Source organism: Nuphar pumila, chromosome 3 (genome assembly GCF_984573655.1).
Source record: "Nuphar pumila chromosome 3, dmNupPumi1.hap1.1, whole genome shotgun sequence".
Lineage (NCBI taxonomy): Eukaryota > Viridiplantae > Streptophyta > Magnoliopsida > Nymphaeales > Nymphaeaceae > Nuphar > Nuphar pumila.
The window spans coordinates 1,353,417-1,369,315 of record NC_143251.1 but is presented as its reverse complement, the minus strand read 5'-3'; the positions used below and the strand labels follow the sequence as shown (position 1 = coordinate 1,369,315).

At 43.0% G+C, this 15,899-nt stretch overlaps 1 protein-coding gene across 1 annotated transcript; it reads right to left on the bottom strand.

Annotated features, from left to right (window-relative positions):
- Window positions 1-9,531: 9,531 nt before the first annotated feature.
- On the bottom strand, window positions 9,532-12,579 carry LOC149841583 (zinc finger protein GAI-ASSOCIATED FACTOR 1-like). The gene is made up of 4 exons (XM_090001082.1): window positions 12,077-12,579; window positions 11,571-11,967; window positions 11,233-11,477; window positions 9,532-10,673 (listed from the first exon to the last, which is right to left on the bottom strand). The coding sequence occupies exons 1-4, from the start codon at window positions 12,264-12,266 to the stop codon at window positions 9,862-9,864; spliced, it is 1,644 nt and encodes a 547-aa protein (XP_089857208.1). The 5' UTR covers window positions 12,267-12,579; the 3' UTR covers window positions 9,532-9,861.
- Between the last annotated feature and the right edge of the window lie 3,320 nt (window positions 12,580-15,899).

Genomic DNA, 15,899 nt, shown 5'->3' with positions numbered 1-15,899 from the left:
CTTAAGTACATACTCCAACAAAGGATCATTACACCACTTCAACAAAAATGGCTTACCAAATTAATGGGGTATGACTTTGAAATCAAATACAAAAAGGGGGTAAAAAATACGCTGGTTGATGCCTTATCTAGAAGAATAGAAGATGATTCATATTTAGTCCTCTCACATGTTATTTCCCCACTTGCGGAAAGTATAACCCGAATGCAAGGAGAATATGAGAAAATAAAGAAAATGATCCAAGAGTTAAGAGAAGAACCAACAAGTCATCCTTTCTATACCATAAAAGGAGAAAGGTTGTTCCATAAAGATAAGTTGGTTGTGCCCAAAAACTCAACTCTCATAAAGGAGATCATGGAACACTTCCATGACTCACGAGTAGGGGGACACAAGGGTGTTCTTAAGACTTGAAAAAGGATAGGGAATGAGCTCTATTGGGCTGGAATGAAAAGAGATATCAAGCAATACATCAAAGGATGTTGAATATGCCAAGCTAGTAAATATGAGAGGATTAAGCCCCCGGTCTACAACAAACTCTTCCCATTTTGAATCAAATTTGGACCGACATTAGCATGAATTTCATTGAAAAACTATTATTGTCTTAAAGAAAGTTCTTTTGGTAGTAGTGGATCGACTTTCAAAAGGAGCTCACTTCATAGCTCTACCAAGGGCTTACACAGTTCAAATGGTGGTAAAGATGTTCGTTCAAAATATAGCCAAACTCTATGGAATGCCAAGAACCATCACTCGTGATAGAGATCCAACTTTCCTTAGTTGGTTTTGGAAAGAGTATTTTTCATTGATGGGAACAAAAATGTATTTTAGTACTTCTAGTCATCCTCAAATCGATGGCCAAACCGAGGTAGTTAATTGAACTCTTGAGACATACTTGAGGTGCTTCACCAGTGAGAAGCAGGATGAGTGAGTTGAATATTTACCTTGGGCGGAATGGTGTTATAACACTTCATTCCATAATACCACAGGTATGATTCCTTACGAAGCAATTTATGGGAAACCCCCTCCTCAGACTCTTCTTTATGAAGAAGGTACAAGCTACGGTGGATCGCCAACTACGTGAAAGAGATAAGATCCTAAGAATTCTAAAAAAAAATATCAAGAGAGCCCAAAACCGAATCTAGTTGATCTGATTTTGAAAGTCTAACTCATGTGTGAGTTAGCATTGGTCTGATTTGGAGCTTGATCAACCACGGATCAGAAGTTTTCAGAACTACGTTGAATTCAGGTGATTACCAGTAACAACTGAAATAATCTCAGCATTCAAAGACCTCTCCTCGGTTGAGTGCCAATGTGATCAATTAATTCAAGGATAAAGATAGTATGAAGTTCATCCTTCAAACTCTCTTGGCAAATTAAGTAATCGATCAGCTCCTAGGTGCAGCAGGAATTGAAATTACTTTCAGATCATGGAATCAGTTGAAGTAATTCGTTCAACTGGTATATCAGTACCGTTCTAAGCATATATGAATCGTGAAGAAGCTGCAGAAGTTATTCAAAATGACAGATTGTAGTTGCGGAAGATTTGAAGCCCAGAATTGTATTCAAGGCACTGAATAAACATCATTGATGTTGTAATTCATATCGTATATTGGATCTCTTCTAGCAACTGAACGAAAGCAAGATCGATGTCTGAACTATTCCAGCTCAAGCCTGAGAATTAAGGACTCTATTCGGTTAGCAAACGTATCCCGTTGTAAAACTCTGCAGATAAGCCTACAATGCTATAAAAATGCATGACCAACGCTTTTGAGGCTTAATATGGCATAGATCTCAGGAACGATCCTAGCACGGTCGTATCACAAGGGGACGCTCATCCTCATACGCAGTGTCGTCCGTCACTAGATCACCAATGTTTCGCTCATCTGCAGCTGACAACGGTCTTTCATGTAGGTGCCGGTCCGCATAGCACCTATGTGCACAGCCTGCAATGCCACCCCATATTGTGTGGCTCCTCCTGTGCACTCACAAGTTGGGGGCTTACATTAGAACAGCTTCAAGGCCAAGGACTAGTTCATAGAGAAGGCACTAGCATAACAAGCTCAGATCAATGCACACTAGGTTTGACATGAAGCTGACTTCAAACTTTTCAGGTCAAATAACACCTGCCTCACTGCCTGGGTCACCCGAGTGGTAGCGGGCTTGGGGGAGAAGGTGCTAACCCCTTCATCCCAGGTTTGACTCCCACCAGGTGTGCAGGTACCTTTCATTGGTGGGCTTGGGTGTCGATGACCCCACTGGGAGATTACCTGCTTTGGCAGGAAACTTCGTCATTAAAAAAAAAAGGATCAAATTATGAGCCATTCCATTAATTAATTCTTGCCCTTTCAGAATCCTAGACTTTATGGTACAAAATTACTGCAGTAATTTGGCTCTCTTAAAGACATTGCTCTTTTGACAAACTTCACGACTAGTCCTTTCACCTCATTTTCTCAACAAGGATGTCAATGAAAGGTCAGTGTGTAATTCCTTGCCAGTCATTTCTCAGCATAAGGTTGATCGGACACAGTATTATCAATAAAAACAGTAATCAAACAAGTGAACACGAATTAGCGAAGTCCTTAAGATTCTCAAGGGAGAGCACAGTGAGATTAGAAAACGATTGTCATTTGCTGAAAGGTGGATTCCCCCAATTGGAAGGTTGGATCAAGGTAAATCTGTACTCTGAGAATTTAATGTAAAACAACATTTACACTGTAGGTTAGCACCAACATCAAGCATATCCAAGCACATAAACTTATATGAGCAATCAACTGATCAGATGAGTGCAGCAAAAGTGTGCAGATCGTCTTCCAGCTTATCAAGTCCTAGCTTTTCATGGCACCCTTCAGCCCATACCGCGACATCCAAACCTCAAACTGTGATTTCTCCTCGTTATCAAAAAAGAAAAAATATAGTAACCTGGCTGTGTCTTTCCAGCGAAGGCAGGCATAACATTCACATTATCAGGTTGTTCCATAGGAAGCATTGGAACGGGATCAGACAACATGAGCATCAGTTTAAGGCACATGCCTTGCACGTACTAATTACTATGGTGCCACAAATGGATCGGTTGCATCCCGCAGTAACGCACGCATATGGTCATGTACGTAGTTGATCAGGTGCGCAACTGATCCCACTGAAGCCACCATTAATAGTAATTTGCACTCGCAGTTTTGCACTACTTAAGCGTCAGTCATTTTATAAGGGGGCGTCAATTGACAACCCCGCCACCATCCCATAGTCACCTGCTTGCATCGATCCTGCTGCCTTTAAGCGAACCTTCGCTATCAAACATTAAGAACCCGAACACCACTGTCACGGGTCAATTTCTTCAATAGGCCAGTGCGGCGCAACGATCCTTTCTTACTACCGTAACCTTTTCCGGTTGCTTGCTTGCCACTGCAGAAGCTTTGAGTATAGAGAGTGCAAGAGAAGAAGAGAAATTGCAATTACTTGAAGGTAATCACAACAAGGGTAAACAAAGAAAGCTCAGCGCATTTGCATTCATTCACTATTTATGCATGTAGGCTCATTACAGTTCAAATCTACGGGCTAACCCTTCAGGGTATTAATCAACCTGAACCAAAGTGCAAGGGTGGCCCGAAAAAAGTTACAAGTAACTCAACACTCGCATTATGACTCAGCCAAAGCAAAAGAGACTTTAGACACAATTGTACAAAGTAGGTCACTGAAGAACAGGCTCCCCCCTTCAAATCATGCGTTGACCTTGGTGCCATCAGTTTCATGGTAGGTCGTGACTTCATCTGGATAGCGGCTTTTCATCCAGAATGATGGCTCCCACGTCGGTTCTGATGTCTCCTCCCACTGCACAAAATACTTCTTTACTTCGCCCAAGTAGTTGACCTTGTGGCAAAGGATCTTGCTGAGACGCTTCTCAGCTCGTTGTGTTGCCAAGACCCTACGCAGAATAGGAGCGTGTTGTGGCATGCTACATTCTGAATCTCCCTTGTCTAGATAAAACAATTTCAGGTTGCACACATGAAACATCGGGTGCACCTTGAAGTATGAAGGCAAGTCCAGCTTATATGCCAACTTGCCCACTCTCTTGGTGATGATGAATGGCCCCTCATACTTCCTAATCAGTCTATGGTGCCGCCCACAAAAGATGCCTATACATTTTGAGTAAAGCTTCACCAACACCTAGTCCCCAACATGGAACTCGGCAGGCCAATGATGCTCGTCTGCCCACTTCTTCATCCTCTTAGCCACATTGTGCAAAAATGTCTTCGCCAGCTCGGTCTGCTCATGCCAATCTCGAACAAACTGATAGACGAAGAATGACCTTCCTTTCTCCTATAGTAGTCAACGGTTGTTTCCCCATAACTATCTCAAATGGGTTATGGCCAGAAGACTTACTCTTTTGAATATTGTATCATAATTGGGCCACGTCTAGGAGCTTCACCCAGTCTTTCTAATTGACACTAACAAAGTGCCTGAAGTACTGTTCCAACAGTCCGTTGATGCGCTCTGTCTGCCCATCCGTCTATGGGTGAAAACTTGTTGAAAGTAGTAGATCAAAGTTGCGTAACCGAAATACTTTACGCCAAAATTTGCTCGTGTAGCGAGCATCGCGATCGCTCACAATACTTCTTGATACACCCCAGTGCTTCACAACATGCTTAGCGAACAACTTTACAATCTTCTCTGCAGGGCACTCCTTGGAAGTTGGGATGAAGATGGCGTACTTAGAGAAACAATCTACCACCACCAAGATGGAGCTAAAATCATCTACCTTTGACAGACTAACAATGAAGTCCATAAAAATATTTTTCCAAGGACATTCTAGAATACGCAGATGCTCAAGGAGGCTGAGAGTCTTCTGATTGGCCTCATTGTCTTGCTTGCAGATAAGGCACGTTCGCACATACCCCTCTACATTTTCTCTCATCTATGATCAATAGTAGCCACGCTCAAGGAGTACTAAGGTCAGCTCTTGACCTAGATGACAGGAGCATAGTGTATCATGACACTCCTTAAGCAGATTGTGATGAAGGCTTTCTTACCGCGACATGAAGACATGTCCCCCTTTAGTCACGAGGAGGTCATCTCGTAGCCAAAATCGTCGAGTCTTTTTCGCTTGCGCTAGAGAGACAAGATGTTGTGCCATTGTGTCCTGCCGCATACCTTTGCGAATGTGGTCGAGCAATGCATCATCCAAGTGAACTTCAGAAGGCTCTGCCCGCGTAGCCACCAGTTTCACCTTGTGATTTAGGGCGTCAGCAACATTGTCCTTCCCCACCTTATACTTCAAAGCAAAATTGAACTTCGTGAGAAACATTTGCAATCAAGCTTGCTTGGACGTCAGCTTCTTCTGCGTCTAAAAATAGCTCATGGTGATATTGTCCATCTTGACGATGAACTGGGCAACCATAAGTAGTGCTGCCATGTCCTAAGGTAGTGCATGATTGTCGTCATCTCACGTTCATGCATAGTATAACGTCTCTCTGCATCCTTTAATTTCTGACTCTCGTAAGCAATCAGATGACCCTCATGCATGATAACTCCACTGATGGCGAAGTCTGAAGCATCTATGTGGACTTCAAAGGGTTTTGTTTGGTCCGAAAATCGTAGCATTGGTTCTCTCACCAGGGTCTTCTTTAAGCCATCGAAGGCTTCTTGGCAGGCTCCTGTTAAGAGCCATACCTGATTCTTCTTCAACAAATATGTGAGTGATGCAACAATGAGTTGGTAGCCTTCGATGAACCGTCGATAGTAGTTTGCCAAGTCAAGGAATGACTGTTACTCTAGTACTTTGGTTGGCGGACTTCATTCTTGGATGACTCTTATCTTCTGTCTGTCCATGCATAGCAAACCATGCCCCACGATGTGGACAAAAAAGTTGATTTCCTCTTGACCGAAGAGACATTTCTCTCGCTTGACACAAAGGTCATTTTCCTTCAGCACCTGAGACACTATTCGTAAGTACCCGATATATTTCTCCATGATGTTGTTATAGATCACAATGTCATCAAGATAGACTATTACATACTTGTCTAAGTAAATATAGAAGATTTTGTTCATCAATGTCGTGAATGTGGTCGAAGTATTAGTCAACCTAAATTACATCACCAAAAATTTATAAGCACCATAGTGAGTGACACAAGTTATCTTTGGCTCATCACCATTAGCAATCCTCACTTGCCACTAACCCGATCATAAATCTAGCTTCAAAAAGACCCAGACACTGCCTAACTGATCAAACAAGTGTGTTATCAGTGACAACATATACTTATTTTTCACCGTGACCTTGTTCAGTGCACGATAATACACACATAACCTTTTGAAACCATCATGTTTTACCTAAAAGAGCATAGGGGCACCAAAGGGTGCTTTTGAAGGACGAACGATGTCTGCTTCTAACATTCCATCCAGTTGCCTACGTAGCTCCTTCAATTCAGTCGATCACATGCGATAAGGGACCATGGCAGAAGATTTTACACTTAGGGTCAACTCAATCTTGTGGTCAACCTCGCATCTCACTAGCAGACACTTCGACAGTTTCGACATCACTTCTCAAAACTCTGCTAACATTGGGACAAGGATTGTCGGCACTGTTGCTTCTACCTTTCCTTCTTCGATGTGCACAACAACTAAGAATGTTTGCTTTTCCCGCTTGACACCCTTTTTAATTGCATAGCAGACAACAAGAGTAAGGCATTGTACCGTATACGAAGAGTTTGGTTCCATGATTGTCAATCAGTTTACCTTCAACAACATCATTATATTCTAGCTACGAAAAAACTTTATGCCCAAAATCATCCAAAAATAATTCAGGAACACTACTGAGAAATTGGTTTTGTCAGCCCAACTCCCAATTTGGATAGCTGCATCCCTTGCTTCACCAAGGATGGGCTTGACCTCAGAGTTCACCGTCTTAATGATCATTAGCTCAACCGCTTTGCCTCTTCCCATGAGACGAAGTTATGTGCGGCCTCGGAGTCTACCATTGCTATAATAGACTTCTCATTCATAATGACTTTCAAGTACATGAGTTCTTTGCTTACCGGTATGCTTTTCACTATACAACTTTTGACCCTCATCCTGGGTTGCAAGACCTCGGTGTCGCTACTCACTGCCTGTACTGCATTGGCCTATCTGTCGTCCTTCACAAGACGCTTGGGACATTGCCTTGTGATATGCCTATCACCACAGAACCAATAAGTCACAACCCGCCCTTTGTTGTCATTATTATTGTACTTCTTGTAGTTCTATTTCCTATCAAAATGGTGTTGGGTCGACGCCTCACCCTTGTTGTCGCATAGATGCTCTTTCCTGCCTCAATGGTCTGGCTTCTTCTTGGCCTTGGTCGATGGAGTGAAGGTCTTGCGCTGAATATCCACTAGGCACTCAACTGCCACAGATGCATCTTTCAAAGTCTCAAGATTGCTCCTTTTCACTTTGGACTTTACCCACAGTTGTAGTTCCATAATAAATCAGTTGAGTTTGTCTTCATCTAGCATATTGGATATGTCCATCGTGAGCTTATGAAATGTCATGATATAATCTATCAAAACTCCAATGTGCTTCAATTTCGACACCATCCAATATGTTTGGCATTGTAGATTCCGCAACATAAAGTAGTTTCGTAGCTCAATTTTGAAGACTACAAAATTATCAATTACATAATGCCCTATTTTCATATCGCTACGTTTCTGTCTCCACCAGGCTATAACATCTCCGTCAAACAGAGTTGTTACAGCCTTTACCCTGAGATCCTCGACCAGAGAGTCTTTCATATGGAATAAAAAATTCGCTATGACCTTACTATCTTTGAAATCATTGAAGTGCATTGACCTCGACACATCTATCTTTGATGGCTTGTTGTTATTTTCGTTGTTTAGGGGTCATCGTCCGCTGTAAAGTGTGATTCTTCAACTGAAACTCTCCTACTTCAATTTGTAGAACAGTCATTATCGTAGTCAGCGACGTAACCTGTTACATCAGCAAGTTTACCTACTCTCACAATCTTGTTACCTCATCGTTCATTACTTTAAACGACTCAAGTGCGCATAAAATCGCTTTTTGTAAAGTCACATCAACCACCAGTCTATAAAGAGTCTCAACCATCTGTTCATGGCTCTGAAGTGAACTCATCTCCTCGATCTTGAGAACTGTCTTACCTTTGATGCTTCGCAAATTGTATTAAAGCATCACGATGTCCTGCTCACAAATCGCAACATGTCAACACGTCTCTCAACACTGACTCCACAACTCAAGAATGAGCTCTGATACCACTTGTAACTCGCCTGCCATTGCGGAAGCTTTTAGTATAAAGAGTGCAAGAAAAAAATTGCAATTACTTGAAAGTAATTACATTCATTCACTATTTTTGTCAACAAACTCGTTACAATTCAAATCCAATTTTTGTCAACAAACTCATTACAATTCAAATCCATGAGCTAACTCTTCAAAGTATTGATCAACGGCAACCAAAGCACAAAAGTAGCCAAAAAAAATTTACAAGTGCTTTAATACTTGCATCACTCAACCAAAACAAAAGAACAACACTGTTAATAAATCATGAGATGCAGATGTAATGGGAAGGTGAGTAGGCTCAACCAAACCCACTAAGTCCAATGACGTGCTCATAACTTCGAACCGATCCCCAAGAAAATCGAACCGATCATTCTCGTTCTCCTCTCTCTTTCTTTTTTTTTCTCCGATCTCTCTGTGTCAGATAAACAGGTAAGGATGATGGACTCAATTATAGCATTTATCGAGTTGGACCCCACGGTCTGTTAAACGCGAAGATAGTTATTCAACAAAAGGGCAAAACAGAGAGAGCGGACCCCACGTACCCTATCCGTCGGTCAATACCGTCGATGGTAACCCAAGGTGGAGAGAGAGAGAGAGAGATGCCAATCTTACCCAAGGTGGCTCACAACTATGCAAAAAATATAATCCGGAGGCACTAAACGACAAACAGACCGCCACCCCCTCCACGAGCTAAAAGCCAAAACCAAACACTCAAAAAAGGACGCAAAACAATAAACAAATAAAAAAACACGAGACGTGGCGTTATCTTATCCCCGATCGACTTCCCACCTTTCTCAAGAAAGCGCGCTACAAACAAGGCCCCCTCCCACAAACCAACACTGCTGTGCTGCCTATCATGATTTTTATTATCGGTATTCAGGGGGGGCGCTACAAATCTCAAATAACAACTATGTAAACTAGTATGGGGAACAAACCAAAAAATAAAAAAACATCGCCCGTCCTTTTCTCTAAACCACTTCCTTTCAGATTGCCCACGAAGAAAAATAGGCGAACCTAGAAATATAAAAAGTGAACCATTTGTCAACGTTAAACGAGTGACTAAAGCTCCGAAAGCAGAGCGTACAGTGAAAGGTAGGAAGGGAAAGATGGAGATGAAAGGAAGAAAGACGTGCTCACATCATTATTTGCAGAGTAAATCCGGAGAAAGGAGATCTTCAGGATTTCATTTCTCTGCCACAATTCTTCTCAGTTCTCACCCACCCTTTTCTTACGCTGAATAACAATAATAACCCACCGAGAGAGAGAGAGAGGTGCATCGTCCTTAAATAACAGATTTACAGGATCCCCGCTCTATACGAAAAGGGAAAGAAGAAAACAAAAAATGCCCTACTCTAGTGCTATAGAAAGAGAGAGAAAGGGAGAGGTTTACCCCCATCCACTCTCCCGATGATTGAGATGCAGATCAGATAGAAACTTTTTGTTCCAGATCAAGATGAGAGATGATTATTTTCCCCTTCTGCCTTTTCATCCATAGGCGACGTCAATGTATCTCCAAAGCTGCAAGGCCAATTCTCAATTATACATTCTCCTTCCACACAAGAAATTATTTGCCATCCAGAAAACAAACACTCAGCTGCCATCCCAAGACTTCCCCGAAGAATTTCCCGCACCGCCGTGAGTCCCGCCACCACCACCACCAAAGGAGGTAGCTGCTGCCATATCCATACCACCACCGCCACCACTGACCGAAGTAATGAGTGCGGATAGACCACCCGGAGAGGCACCACCCATTCCGAGTCCAAGGAAATCAAGAGTCGTCGGCTTCGGAATTGTGGATGGCGATCCAAAAATGGAGCTACCTATCCATTCCGGCATACCCACATCCTCATTGTGGCTGGTATAGCTCAATGAGGGAATTGGCATCAAGCCCAGTCCCAAACCCGCTGCCGGACGCGGCTGATGCAAACCACCGACCCACTGATCCTGTTGCAGCGCAGACGAAGACGAAGAAGACGGTGATGACAGACCGAATCCCCGGAACAGAGAACCACTGCTTGAGGTTGAACCCATCTGAGCTGCTTTCTGTAACAATTCCGTAGCGGACATATGAGGTGGTCGAGGGGTGAAATGGTGATGATTCTGAGATTGAGCCAGAGGCGGGAACAATGCTGCCATCCCGGCAGGTGTCGACGGCCCCACTGGCGAGGTGGCGGACGAGAGGCAGAGAGCGACCTGCGGAGCAAGGGAAGAAGACGATGAGGTCGAGGTCGAGAACCCAGATGCGGCACGATCGCCGCCCGTCATGGCGCCAATTAGGTCTGTGAAACTCGGGGTCTGCATCTGTACACTGCCCGAGCCCATGAGTGTAGCGAAGATGCTGGTGCTGCCCCCGCCATTGTTGTTCACAACAGGCTGTATGAACCCACCTGAATCTCCAGTTTCTAGAAAATAACAAAAGAAAATGGAGGAATTCATGCTCGAGATTCATATTGTGTATGCTTTCAACTAATAAGTAAACAAATAAAAGCGGCTTTCTCCAAGAACAACAACAAATAAAAGAGAATTTAAAAGGCAAACGAAAAGTCCAGTTGAAAAGGATATAGTTAGAAACCAGAGAGCAACAGGCTAAGAAGAAAGACTCTAGAAAGTTTTCAAGTTTTTCATGTGATGCTTTTAGAGTTTAGACTTTAGGCCCATCCTCCCGAAAGAATATTTTTAATCTTTTTTCCTTATCATTGCTGGGTACAGAGATTAATAAAAAAATTTGTTTAATAAAATAGATCCATAAAACACTGTGAGAGAGAGAGGGAGACGCGGGGGGCGATGCCTAACTTGAGTGATGAATTCCCCCAATATACCAACAATCATCTTCGATAGTTAACAAATATATCAGACAAACTCCAATTTATTGGCAACATCAACGAACAACAGCAATTCAACTAAAGGGTTTGGGTGGTGATTTTGGATTATCTGTGTATATGCTTTTATCCTCATTCTCACCTTGTTGTGTAGCGAGAGGGGGAACCCCCGGATGAGTGGGAGGTGCTGCGGGGAGGGGCGGATTGCTAGAATCAACAGGTTGAGCAGAATCCCCCGTCTTCGAATTGGGAATGTATGTATCCTCCGACGATGAGTTCGCTGGGCCGGCGTGAGCGGCCGCGCCCTTCTCCACCACAGCGTGTCCCTTGACGCTCTCCTCTGCCAACGCGTCGCAGAACGCTCGGTGGGTGATGAAGCTATCCCTCCTATACAAAATACAGAAATAAAGAAACCCGCCATCAGAATCCTTTCCCAAAAAAATGGAAGAAGCACCCTCTCGCAAGAAGAAACCCTTGGACCTCGAGAACAAGGTGCCGCAGTCGCAGCGGTACTCGCGAGTGCCGCACGTCTTGGAATGAGCCTTCCAATCGGATTGGACGGCGTATTTCTTGGAGCACTTGTCGCACTTCCACTTCTTCTCCCCGTGTTTCCGGCAGAAATGCTTCTTAATCCCCGTAAGATCCCCCAACGCCCTCGCCGGATCGTGGTGGACGCACGTCGCCTCCGGGCACACGTAAACGCGCTTCTTCACCTCTTTGCTCGTCCTTTGCCGCAGCTTCCACGGCAAATTGTGCCCTCTCCGGTGTAGCTGAAGGTTCTGGTCTCTCTGGAACCCCTTGTTGCAGATCTCGCACACGAATCGGTTCGTCGCCATCAGAGTCTTCGGCGACAGAGCGATCACCTCTGCATCCGGATCTGAAAAAAAAAGGATGACGAAGCACTCCAAAATCGGTGGGGAAAATGAAAGGGAAGGGAAAAGGGTGTTCGTGGATTCGATTTCTCCTCCTTCTCTATGCCTCCCTACCTGGCATTCCGGGCATATTTCTCTTCCGTTTCGGCGCCGGAGCAGCAGCAGCAGCAGCCACGACGGGCGCCTCCTGGTTCTGGTTGTGGTTGCCGCTTGACAAGACGCTCGCCTCGCCTGACGCCGACGTCACGTTGGACACTGTCATGGCCGAAGAAGTCTCTAATTCCTCCGCGGCCTCCACCAGCATCAGTATTCTCCTGCCGGAGAAGTGCTAACCAAACGTCACTCTTCTCACCTCAGCTGCTAGATAACCAACTCACCACCACCGTCACCGGAGAAGTGTTTCGCTTCCTTTCCGACGCGCTCGGCCTAAAACGCAAACCCCACCTACCAGTTCGAGCCCGGGAGTCAAAGCTCAACCTACCCATCTCACCATTTCCGGTAGCCGAAGACCAAGGAACCAACTTCTTCTAAGCATTTGAGGATCTAGAATTGAAGCTCAGGAGCGAAACTTTCGCCGGAAAATAATTCCGACGAGGGATTCCGACGTTGAGACAATGGACTCGGGGCGTGTCGTCCGAGGCGGCTTTGCTCGCTACGCTTCCCGTCTCTCGGCTGATAGAGAAAGGGAGGGCTTGGAAAGGGCCCCTCCTTTTCCTCTTGAAATAAATAAACACGAAAATAATTCACTCAAAAAATTTAAAAGGCAAGATGAGTCACCTCACCACTGACTGACCACAGCTGGTAACCATGGTCAGGTCTTAACTCATCATCACCCGACCCACCCTCTTGACTCTAGGGATACCGAGAGACAAATTTTAAATGATATTTATTAATTAAACCGCCTTTACTCAGGTAGAGACTGATCATCACCGTCCACGTGGAAATCGACTGAGGCCGCTCGCCACTTGCGTCATCTGTCGTGTAGTGGAGTTATCATATTTTTATAGATTGAAGAGAGAAAGAGAGAGATATTTCTGATGCTTAAAATTTGAACTAGCGAAAATGTAAGAATAAAATGGGAGGAATTGCTGTCCTCGTTTGCATGATGATCTCGATTCACTGGATCAGCTCCGGCAGCTAACAACACTAGACTAAGTTCAGTCTAACCCAAGATGAGGTTCAACGTGGAGACCTCTGATTGTGTGCCATTGTTCATGCACTTTGCCAGGTTGAACAGTAAAATCCCTTATGGCGGTGACACATGACATTTGGTGTTGTTCAGGGCGTGTTTGAATGCCACAGATCTCTAATTTGTGTATTTGAATTTGTATTACATATATTCATGTTTTTCCTTCATTTCTCCCTCAAAACAAAAAACATTCATGCTTTTCTGCAAACATGGATTCTGAAACCCTCGATTCAAAAGATAATCCTAAAGCTGTGTTTGAAAGCCTCGAATCTCAAATCAAAGGGAGATCCGAGGATTTGAGAACAGACCTCCCCTCTTTGTTCTAAAATCCGTGTATCTGCCCACTATCTTTTTTATACCAGAGATCTCAGATCCTTTGTTTGAATATACTTAGATCTTGACGTTGGATGCAGGTCATATTATAATTAACACGTCTCATGGCACCTCAAACCCTCGAATTTCAAGCTTTCAAAGACCTCCTAAATACATGAACCTTCAAACTAAAAGGAGAAGAGTGGAGCAAAAAAGAATTTTATGAATAAGGGTGATATACAAGATTGCACAAACTATCGTGGTATAAAACTCATGAGTCATACTATGAAACTTTGGGAGAGGGTGATTAAGTCTAGGTTGAGGGAGGTTGTCATGATATTGGAGAATCAATTTGGTTTTATGCCTGGAAGATCAACTATGGAAGCTATACATCTTCTTAGACAACTTATTGAGAGAAATAGAGAGAGGAACAAAGATTTGCATATGGTTTTTATTGATTTGGAGAAGGCATACGATAGAGTACCTAGGGACGTTCTCTGGTGGACAATGATGAAGAAAGGTGTTTCTCTCAAGTACATTAGTATAATTAAAGATATGTATGAAGGAGTAATAACCAATGTCTGCACTTGTGGAGGGGTGACAACCAATTTTCCTATAACGGTTGGGTTACATCAAGGATCTGCTTTAAGCCCTTTCCTATTTGCTATAGTGATGGATGAGCTTACGAGATCAATTCAAGAAAATGTGCCATGGTGTATGTTGTTTGCTGATGATATTGTTTTGATTGATGAGTCTAGAGTTGGGGTTAATGCTAAGTTAGAATTATGGAGACAGACATTGGAAGCAAGAGGTTTTAAGTTGAGTAAGAGTAAGACAAAATATATGAAATGTTGGTTTAGTACGCAACGAAGTAGTGATGGGAGTGTAGTGAAGCTTGGTGAACAAGAAATACTGGTGGATGACTGTTTCAAATATTTGGGATCTATCATTCAAAAGTATGGAGAAATTGATGGAGATGAAAATCATAGGATAAAGGTTGGGTGGATGAAATGGAAAAGTGCAACTGGAGTGTTGTACGATCGTAGAATGCCATTGCGATTGAAGGAAAAGTTTTATAGAACGACTATTAGGCCCGCTTTACTATATGGTATGGAATGTTGGGCTGCCAAGAGACATCATATTCAAAAAATGAGTGTAGCTGAGATGCGTATGCTTAGATGGATGTGTGAAAATACAATAAAAGATAAGATTCAGAACGAGAAGATACATAAAAAGGTAGGCGTTGCACTCATTGAAAATAAGATGAGAGAGAATCGTTTACGATGGTTTGGACATATTAGGCGAAGGCCTAATGATGCTCCAGTTAGAAGGATGGAGAAATGAGAAAATATATTAGTTAAAAGAGGTCGGGGTAGGCCTAGGAAGACTTGGATGGAGATGATAGGAAAGGATATGAATGCTTTGAACCTCACCGAGGACATGGCATTGGATAGAAATGATTGGAGGAGAAGGATTCATGTGGAAGACACATAATGATTTTCTTTGTTGGTTCATATCGCCGACCCCAATTGTTTTGGGATGAAGGCATAGTTGTTGTTGTTGTTCTCTCTCTTCTCTCTCTCATGAAACATTTAAAAAAATTGGGTTTGATATTTAATAAGTGGTGGTGCATGTTATTAACAGTCAGTTGGAAGAAAGAGAGAGAATACATCCTGTCCAGTCTAGATTACACGAGTTTGCTAGATGTTATCTTGTTTGTGTGTGCGTAACATTGCTATTGCTCATCAGTTAGCTAGGTTGTAGGCACTAAGTAGGTCGATCTAGCCGGTTGTAAAAGGAAAAGCCATTTGACTAATATTCATGAATATTTGCAAACACTTATATTAAGTCTTTAATGGACTGATATAGGAGTCTTGAGACTCTTGCCTAACCCCAGATTGATTATCCAAAAGAAAAAATCATAGAATACAAGTTCCTCCAGAGTTTAGGTTCAAGGTTTTATCAGATCTGAGGTAATCAAATGCACCCCTACTCGTGACTGGCGATAGAAAAAAATATATGTTTAGGCTGGAAGCTGCAGATCAAGCATTTATCCTAGAAATGTGGCATGCTATGATCTTGCCATGAATGTAAGGTTTATGTGTTAATTTGGTTATGAATGGTATATTTATGATCCAAGATTTTGAGAATTTCAGGAGTGTTTGAGTGCACCTAGAAGCTAGCACTCATCCATAGGTCTGGGATAACTTGGGATATTGTATTCTAGACTAAATTATCCTCATTTTCTTTTCTTTGTAGATGCCCAAAAAAGCAGTGATAACAGTTCTAGATTTCTGAGTCTGCATTTACGACTGCCCTACTCTTAAATGTGATGAAAATGTCACCTAATTTCCTTGGTTGTGTTAAGTTTACTTGATGACAAAACAAAGCACTTTTAGTTGATCCACTTGTTTCTAGGCCCTGCATGAAATGATA